The sequence below is a fragment of the Poecilia reticulata genome, unplaced genomic scaffold (assembly GCF_000633615.1).
Source record: "Poecilia reticulata strain Guanapo unplaced genomic scaffold, Guppy_female_1.0+MT scaffold_548, whole genome shotgun sequence".
NCBI lineage: Eukaryota > Metazoa > Chordata > Actinopteri > Cyprinodontiformes > Poeciliidae > Poecilia > Poecilia reticulata.
The window spans coordinates 1-9,735 of record NW_007615305.1 but is presented as its reverse complement, the minus strand read 5'-3'; the positions used below and the strand labels follow the sequence as shown (position 1 = coordinate 9,735).

General features: G+C 40.7%; 1 protein-coding gene across 1 annotated transcript; it reads right to left on the bottom strand.

Moving 5' to 3' along the window:
* Positions 1–1,100: 1,100 nt before the first annotated feature.
* LOC103461070 (syntaxin-11-like) lies at positions 1,101–3,727 on the bottom strand. Its single transcript, XM_008403392.1, has 2 exons — positions 3,623–3,727; positions 1,101–2,240 (listed from the first exon to the last, which is right to left on the bottom strand). The coding sequence occupies exon 2, from the start codon at positions 2,236–2,238 to the stop codon at positions 1,387–1,389; it is 852 nt and encodes a 283-aa protein (XP_008401614.1). The 5' UTR covers positions 2,239–2,240; positions 3,623–3,727; the 3' UTR covers positions 1,101–1,386.
* Positions 3,728–9,735: the final 6,008 nt, after the last annotated feature.

The window sequence follows — 9,735 nt, the reverse complement described above, 5'->3', positions numbered from 1 at the left end:
AAAGGAGGCACGGACTGGCAAATACCATAACATGTTTACGATATGAAAGATACAAATCAGTCTCTTCTTGTCACTTTGACCTTTCACCACTGTAGTTTCCGTTGTTTGTACCAGAAAGGAGCCGTCTCTGACACTGGATCATGTTTTTCACACCAACGAGGCATCAACTGGAGACGTTTTCTGCAAATTGAGGACTAAAAAGAGACAATCTCTAATCAGTTGCTAGAAGGAAATGTGCTTACATGACCCCAATAAATAATCAGGAAGTCACTCAGTTTTTTATTTTTTGCTCATATTTCGTAAGAGTCAACCGGCCCAAACAGGGATCAGAGGCAAGGTTAACACGAATGTGGCATAATACTCATAAGATTAAATACACATTTGAAATAAAATTAACACATTTGTTTTACATTCATTAGAATTTCATGCATCATTTTATGTATTTGTAGGCTGATCAATAAGATATTTAAATGTAATGCTAAACAGGGTTAAGCAGAAAGAGAAATTAAAGCAGATTTTTTAAAATCTTTTTTTTAATTGACCTAGTTAGGTGGTCAGAGTATTTTTCATTGCAACTTACTTCATATCTTTACATAAAAATATTAGTGTCAAAGGCATGGAAATTTAAAGCAGCACAAAATTAATGTTAGCTCAATTAGTACAAAGAATTCCACATAAGTAGAAACATTTCCTACTTCCTACTAGAAACAAAGCACTTATTTGTCTTTCAGTAATAAAAATTTCTTTACATTCAAAGGCTTGCATTCCTTCAGTACATTAGATTTACCTTTTTTTGTCCCATTCCTACAGAGCTGTGCTAAATGAGGCAGGTTTGCAAATGTAACTGTGGACACTACTATTTAAAGATACAAGTTACATTTTATTTTCATCTGGGATAAACCAAGTATTTTTTATTATTTAATTGAGTTGATTTGAATATCATCAGCTTCAATCAGCACCTTCACAAGACTTAGCTTTTTTCTTTTCAGAGATTTATATGCAAGTTTTATAGCAAAACTTCATTTCTTTGACTCGACAACCATCTGGTTCCTGAATGACAACTGCTTCTCTTGCTTCATGTATTTGTTTAAATAGATGAATATAGTAGCACAAAATTTTATTCACTTTAAATTTGAGAAGCTTACAAAGCCTAGACAGTAGCATCCAGACTGTCCAAAAAGTTTTAAAACCATGAATTTTGAAGTTGGTAAAACGTCTCTTATCATTTATGCATGCATTGTGGAAATAGGTTTTCAGTAACGTATTGGTGTCTGACACAGCAGTTTGTTCTTCTTGTCATGTAGGTTTTTGGATTTGCTGCTCATCTTTTCCGTGTGTGTAAAATAAGCACCGTCATAACCAGATCTGTTATTTCCTCATCACAAATCAAGGCATTTTTTTGTAACACGGAAAACAGCCACAAAACATCTTCTTGAAGGGGTTGTTTTTGTCCGAAGCGAGGGCTCTGTCCAGCTGGAACGTGGCCTCCTGGACGGTCACCTCGGCGGTCTGGACGTTCCTCTCAATGCTCTCCAGCCCGGCCCCCTGCTCCTCCACCAGCATGGCCACGTCCAAGAAGAGCTCCTGGATCCCCTCAATCCTCCTCTCCAGCTCCTGCAGCTCCCGGTGTCTGCTCTCGATGCTCACCAGGGCCGAGCGGGCGGTCTGGCCCCCCACCTGGATGCTGAACACGCGCGGCTCCTCTCCCTCCATCATCTCCTCCAGCTCCGTCTCGCTGACCTCCCTCCCCACCACCTCCATCTGCCGCTGAATGTGGCGCTTGCAGGCCTCGCTGTGGCTCATCTCGGCCTCGTTGTAGCTGAACATGACCTCTCGCAGCGCGGCGCTCAGGTAGCGGTACTGGGTCCGAGCGACGCGGGCCGCGGGGTCAGAGGAGCCCCGCTGGTCCTCCAGGTGACCCCGGAGGTCGTTCATCCCGTGCAGCTGCTGCAACACGGCTTCTCCTCTGCGTTTGATATCCATCCCGATTGTGTTGGAGTCTCGCTTCGTGACATCGGGAAATGAAGTCTTGTTTAACGTCTGGAAGTTCACTTCCTTTAGCTCGCCAATGTCGTTCTGGATCTGCTGGATCTCCAGACGGATCCGCTGGGCCTGCTGCAGGATCCCATCCAGATCTGGGTTGGAGTCTTCGTGTTCTGAGCGGCCGTTCAGGTCCACGGCGCTGAAACCTTCAGGATCAGTCTGGGCCTCCTGCAGGTGTCCCAGTCGGTCTCTCATGTCTACAAGAAACAACAGGAAGGACTTTAGATCCACTCATTTAACCGTAACACATTAAGCACAGCTGTGCTTCCTACAGAGGCTAAGAAAACCTTCCATACCCCATCTAAACACTTCCATATCTGCCATGTTACAGCCACAAACTTAAACATGTTTCATTGAGATATTATGCAAAATGAAAGAAAATTTATACATTTCATAAAACGATATACAAATTTGAAAAGAGAGCCTTGTGTTTGGGTTCAGTCCTCCCTCACTCAACACCTCTGCAATGTGTCTATTTTGGTTGTGGTTGGCGTCTTGTAACTTTAGGTGTGGTCCTGCTGCATAATGGCTGAATCAAAGGCTTACTCATCTCCTCAGCGTGTCATCAAGTTCTGCAGAACTTCATCCATCTACCCACTTGACCTGACCTAACATGATACTGCCACCACCGTGTTTCAGTGTGGGAATGGAGTGTTACTTCTCCAATGTGTAACATTAAATATGGAGCAACAACAGTTACATCTGGTTTCTTTTGACCTTTTGCATGTTTGTTGTGTCCCCCAAACTGCTTTATAAAAAAAAAAAAAACTTCAGTTAAGACGTCTTATGAGTTTAATTTATCTATTTTATTGCAAGTCTTCCAAAGCGACTAAATGTGTGGAGTGTTTAAGTATTACTTCTCCTTTTGACTGATGGCTTCTTCTCTGGGTAATTTTATTTTAGGGTATCAGATTAAAGGCAAATCAAACTTCTCTGATTTTATTTAAAAATTTTAACACGAAAAGCATTGTGGTTGGATTGTGAAATTCTGAAAATTTTCAAATTTTAGCAAATTTATTTGGTGTGCAACTATGGCCCTGCAAGAAGAACTAAAATCCTCTTTTAGCCGATAAGTGTCACACTCCATCTAAAGTTGCTAACAAAACAGGAAGTAGGTTCTTAAAGCATTTTTCTCTGTTTTTGACAGAGGCCATGCTGATAGCAGTGGTACGTGTGAGCTGAAAGATTTACATGCGTCAAGTTTTTTGCCCTCTTTAAACCACCTCAGCTTCTGCCCAAACTTGAAAAAGCTTGCTTCCCTCAAAGAAATGCAGGAACAACTCATCTCAGTGACATCTTTTATTTATCTTTTCTTTTTGTCTTTAGATTATTTCAGTTGACAGTGCAAGACCACCATGACTTTGCATAAGTAGTCAGAGTAGTCACAGAGCAGGTTGAAAACCTACAAACAAAAACTAATTAACTAGTTTTCCAGGTAATGTTAATCTACTTTTAAGTTAACAGTGAATGAACAAATAAACCATTCCAAACACATAAAACCCATTGAATCACCAAGGCTAAGTTGGTCTTCTGAATGCAGATGAAATGATACAAACTGTGCATAATGTCCAGGTCCTACCAGTGGTGTCTTTGTGTAAGCTTGAAGCTGAGGCTCTTTGTCTGCAGAGATCATTGTGAGCGCAGGTGTGCCAAGTTATCTTATAGACTTCAGATGGGCCTGAGTGAAAGGGATGGGTGCGCTTGATTCTCTGTGATGTGTGTGCCAGTTGGGTGGAGGTAGTAAATGCACTCACAAGTGTACCATTTGCTGTTTTAACTTGACAACATGCTACATTAACTCACAGTTCTGGGGGGGATTCAATACTACAGGGAGCTGAAGAGAGCAGTTCTGAAAGTAAAACTTTGCTGTCAGAAAATTACATTTTGAAATACATGTTTCTTCATTTTCAACCCCGAGTTCTCTAAAAGGCTCTCAAGTACGCAAGTTTAATCTTTAACCAGAAGATTACAAGATATTTAGCAACCAAAAACAGATTAAAAAAATACTGCCTGCTCTTATGGGATATTAGTGAGGAAATTAAAGTACAAACATGAACTTTTCACAGTTTTAGGTTTAGGGTAGATGTGGGTTCAATTCTAGAGAAATTATAAGTAAAGGCATTTAAGTGGACTAAACAGATTGCAGGTGAACTTAATGAACTTTCTACATCTGCTACTGCTGATTGCAGTTTTTGCAGAAAAGTATTCAAAAATCCTCGAATGTTTCCACATTCTATCACATTACCATCAGCTACTGTAATACATTTCCTGGAAATGTTTTAATGTGATAGACCAGCTGTCACCACCGTGTTTCACTGAAGGGATGGTGGGATCAGAGTGATGTGCAGCGGTAGTTTTCTTCCACACAGTTTTGTGTGGAGGCACAAAAAAAAAAAAAGCTCAATTTTGGACTATTTTTCTTAATTTCTTTCTCCCCGAATGCAAATTGCAAATATGACTTCCTGTGGTTTTTTTTATCAAACATGCAAAGCTTTTTTCTTCCTACTCTTAACCAAAAAATACTGAAGCTATCAGCTGCACTCAGTAATAAAAAACATAAATAACTTTATTTTGATCCCTTCATGTTGATTGAAAGGAGCATCCATTGAACGTGTGAAGGCTCCCAGCATGCGGCCTCACTAAGACGTGCCCCTTTTCTTATTGGGTTTTTAAGGCCAATATTCTCTGCGTCTCCAGTAATCAGGTCATCTTAGATGAACGTTCTTGATCCAGCAGGACATTTCTCAAAACTCACCAAACAAGTTCCAGTACAGGAAAAAAGGACAGACTAAGAATAACCGAGCTTGTCTGATAGAACCGCTCAAACTTTGAATTGAATTATTTACAGTGAAACTCAAGTGATGAAAAACTAAATATTTTCTCTTATTTTATTTCTAAGACGGACTTCAGTACAGGCCTGATTAGAGGCCTTTAAAATAATTTCTATATTAGAAGAAATCACTGTAGCGACAGAATTTTTTCATCCCTTACTTGCGCCGGTGTGGTTTTTCTGTAGAGGCCTCGCAGCTCGTTTCTTTGTGACCCCCTAATTAATCCCGATCATGTAGAGACAGGTGCGAGGTCCAGCGAGCGTGGCGACAGCTCGGGCAGGTCCAGATGCCTTCAAGTAAATGTTAACCCTCATCACTGATGCACCTTAGAAACAAAACTGTCTGCATTCCTGTTGCATCACATGGAAACGGAGTAAAGCAAAGACCGGCCTCTCAAGGATTTTATCAGAAGGAGAAACTGATGTTGATCGTCCGCATTCCTCTGATTGGCTGAAAGTGAATGAACTTTTCCGTAAAATCAATTTCTGTTTCTTTTTTCTGAGAGGTTAAAACAGAGCTGGTTCCTGGACTCTAGAAACAAAATCTTACAAAGTGTTTATGGTAAAGTGTTTTTGGTCTAGTTTCTGAGTAACCTTTCAGCAAGCAATAGGAGCTTGCTTTAAGAAAGTTACTCCTGATGAAAACGTACTAGCTGTATGTGAAGTAGTCTGCCAGTGGGACAAGATATTTGCCTCATATTATAAGTTAAAATATTACTGATGTTGGTTTTATGTCTTTGCAGTGTAAGAATAGAAAACAGGAAGTGTTTTAGATATGCTATCTCCACAAAGGGTGTGACTCTCTTATGTCTTATGACAAGACATAAGAGAGATTTGTTCTTCTAACATTGAGGCTTCTGTGGAAAAGGCTTCTGGTTTAATGAAACACAAACTCTGTCCAGGAGAGCTGCGCGAAAACAAAAAGCTTAAAACTAGAGCAAGGTTTTAGTGGGTGTGTGGGAGGCACTGTGATATAGTTATTTCCAAAGAAAAAGTTTTTCTTTTTTGGATCCACATGATTAGCAATTTCCCCCACTCTCTGTGAGACAGAGTCACACTCGGCTTGCGTTTCAAAGGGGATTTTTGTTGCAGAGTCACTGGGCTGCTGCCGCTCACTCTTCAGCTGTTGTTCCTATAAAGAGACGAGGAGCATGAATGAAAACCACCACCGCCGCCGCTTGAGGATTCCCCTAGAAACCACAGCAAAAGCAACAAATCTTTCTGTGTCGTCTCCTGTTCCACTCACCTGGTCCTGAGAAAGCGCCTCCAAAAAGTATTCACCTGACTCTCCCCCCCCCCCCTCTCTTGCTTATCAATTGAAATCCGGGCTTTCATAAATATTGCTTGGTAAAACCCAAATATGGTGATGTTTTTCATTTCAAATGAATGAAGTTTATGAATTGGAATTTATGTTATGAAATAAACAGTGAAGTACATGTAAGTGTAATTAAGACATTTTTCTATGCAAGGAAACAGTATGTTGGATCCAGTAGTTGATTTTAAATGAACCCACCTCTTTAATGAAGCAGAATCATCAGTGATTACATGCCCAAATTGTGTTTTTGAGTTTGCAACACTTTATAATACTGAGCGTGTATGTACAGTAGTAACAGCATAGAGGAAAAACTAACCTTCAAGAATAAACCTTTAGCAGAACCTGTCTGAATGTAAAGTGTCATCTGTTATGTCATGTGCCAGGACTATAATTAGGTTTCATGTCAAATAATTAAAAATATTGATGAAAGTTGTAGCTCCTTTAGCGACTTCATTTGAAAGTCCAAGACAATAAAGAAGTTTTCAAGTCTGCAGGATGAATGAGAGGACATATTTGGTGCTCAGTAAAGTTCAGCGTTTGGTGTCTACAATACATTTTGTGAAACACTGAAAGAAGGGAGCAATTTTATCATCCATGGAAGATAATTGTTGGACACTGGGGTTTGGATTCTGTGTGGATTTCTTCAGGTTCTACAGTTATCCACCAGAGGGAGCCAGAGAGTTGCTGCTCACTAGAGGGTGGACCTGCTGAGCAATTACACACACCTGCTAATCATCTTCTGTATGAGGGTCAAAAATATACCAAAAACCATGATTATAATGGAAAGTAGCATTATCTTATCCAAAGTCTTCCTGCAGAAAAACATGACAGCTAAAAAGAACGTGTGGTATGACATTCCATCTATGAAGAGACCAAAAAACAGAAATGCCATGTAACACTGAGGAAGTGAAATATTCAGAGAGTAACAAAAGAATGTATAAGAGGTGAAAAGTGATCATTATATGCTCCACCTTTTGTATTAAACAACATTAATAATCATTTTGTCATTTTGAGATCCAGGTGAAGTTACACAGGTGAGGTTGTGTGTGTACAAATGCTGCAGTGGCTGATGTAGTAAGAAGATATAGCTGATGGAATAACTTAGGGGGCACAGTGAAGTCCAATTACAATTGAATGCTATTGGGTTCTTTAGAAGTTCACCAAAGTGAATCCTAAAAATTTTGGTGCAAATCTGATGATGCATGCATGATTTAGAGACAACTGTATCTGTACGGCAAGCGATTTTAATTCACCATTCGGCCACAGCCACATGGTTCAGTCAGCAGCCAGCGTTGACAGAGTTCATCATGTCATTTTGTGTCACTTGGCCCGGGTTGAAACCTATATGAGTCAAAGTAAGACATTAAGCAGAAAAACAGGTGACTTCCTGTTGGAAGCGGGGAGGAAAAAGGAGGAGGGGACTCAAAACTGAGGAATTTAGAGCCAAATGTATGGCAACGGCGTTACAGGTCTCTTGGCCACACCCACCTGCTCCATCAAAATCCGTCTGTGTTGGAAACCCAGTCACACCCACGTCTTCTGTCTCTGGACACAGATTCATGTTGATTAGGGCAAAGGGATCAGATAGAGACCGTTCCCAGTAAARCATGACACTTCCTATTCTCAGGGGGCGTGGCTTACGTGATGTCATCATTTGACCATTATAGGAAACCCAATAATGATCAATCACTGAAAGTTTGGTGCCTCGGTGAGTTTTTCTGTAGGAGATATAACAGTTTTGTGTTTCACGGTGGGGCTGCACAGTGGCGCAGTTGGTAGAGCTGTTGCCTTGTAGCAAGAAGGTTCTGGGTTTGATTCCCGGCCCCGGTCTTTCTGAATGGCGTTTGCATGTTCTCCCTGTGCATGCGTGGGTTTTCTCCGGGTACTCTGGTTTCCTCCCACAGTCTAAAARCATGAYTGTCAGGTTAATTGGTCTGTCTACATTGCCCTTAGGTGTGAGTGTGTGTGTGCATGGTTGTTTGTCCTGTTTGTCTCTGTGTTGCCCTGCGACAGACTGGCGACCTGTCCAGGGTGACCCTGCCTCTCACCCGAAACGTTGGCTGGAGATGGGCACCAGCAACCCTCCCGACCCCACTAAGGGACCAGGGTGCAAGAAAATGGATGGATGTGTTTCACGGTGAGTAAGTGAACTTTGGCCCCAGGTATCGCCTCTTCAGCAGGCATGAAAACTCACCATTTTGATAACTTTTAATCGGCCATGCCTTATGAACAAACTGACCAAGTTTGAAGCCAATCAATTTAAATCTTGTAGGAGTTAGATCAAATACAAAGGCTGTAAACGGCCAAAATGGGTCAAAATTGGAATTTCAATCCAAAATGGCCAACTTCTTGTTTGAGTTGCTCTATGACATTAATTGAATTTTCTGTGTATCTTGGGGAGCTCTACAAGTGTACCAAACTTAATGTCTCTACAATGAAGTAAGGTCCATGCGGACGGTATTTTGAAAGTTGCCAGGTGGCGCTGTTGGGCTGTTTCTGTTGCGATTTATGCTTCGACCTTAAAATACGTAATTTTCACGCAGACTTGACACGTCCGCCAACATTGGTGAGTTTTTGAATATGATAAAGCCCCCAAAAAGTTAATTCATTTGATGGAAGCATAATAGGAAGAAGAAGAAACAGTGCTATTTCAATAGGCCTTCATGGCGCTTTGCTGCTCGGCCCTAAAATGTTGAACTGAAGTGCCAAATGTTCAAAATCAAGAAAGAAAATATTTCTAGAGAAAACTGGCTATAACCACTAAATGTTGACAAAAGCCATCCGGTTTCAGGGAGTTTTCTCTAAGGAGGCAATTGAGAGACGTTCAGATTTTAATATAGTTGGATATTTTCACTGTTTAATTAATAACATTTTTTCAATTGAAACCACACAAATTGGTGGCTATAGTTCAGAGCTTCTAGAAACAAATAAAAAAAATTTATACAATAAATCAAATAAACTTAATGTAACTACATAACTTGTACTTTTAAACTGGTGTCAAGTGTATTATTTATAATCATACATTTTAAATTCACCGTACACCCACATGTCATGTCCAAAGGAGGCATGTATTATAATTTTTAACCAAGCAAGTGAAGTTAGATTTGTGCCTGATAGATTTTTACCTCCGTTCCCAAACTCAGGTCAGCAAACATTACAAGCGAAAAAGCCTAAATTGTGTTTCCTGTCCTCAGTCAGCTGGTTCTGATTTCTTCCTAAATCAATAACCTCTTTAGGCTTTGCTGATCTCCAGTCATGATGTTTGCATGTGAACAGCCAAAACAAAAAATAAAACACACACACGTTTGCGTGGCTATTTTTGTGGGAACTTTCCATTGACTTCCATTCATTTCTACAGCCTAAACCCTTATTTCTAACCCTAACCAAAACTCAATTCACACCTTAGTCCTAAATCTGACCCCTGACCCAAAAACAGCGTTTCCCCTTTTGGGGTCCAGGCTTCGGTCCCACAAGGAGAAGTGGGTCCCCACAATTGTCCCCACAAGGTATCACACACGCACACACCCACACACACCCACGCACGCAC

What these genes read in the sequence shown, in the direction of transcription:
- LOC103461070 (XM_008403392.1), bottom strand. Translation starts at nt 2,238, where the DNA reads ATGAGAGACCGACTGGGACACCTGCAGGAGGCCCAGACTGATCCTGAA.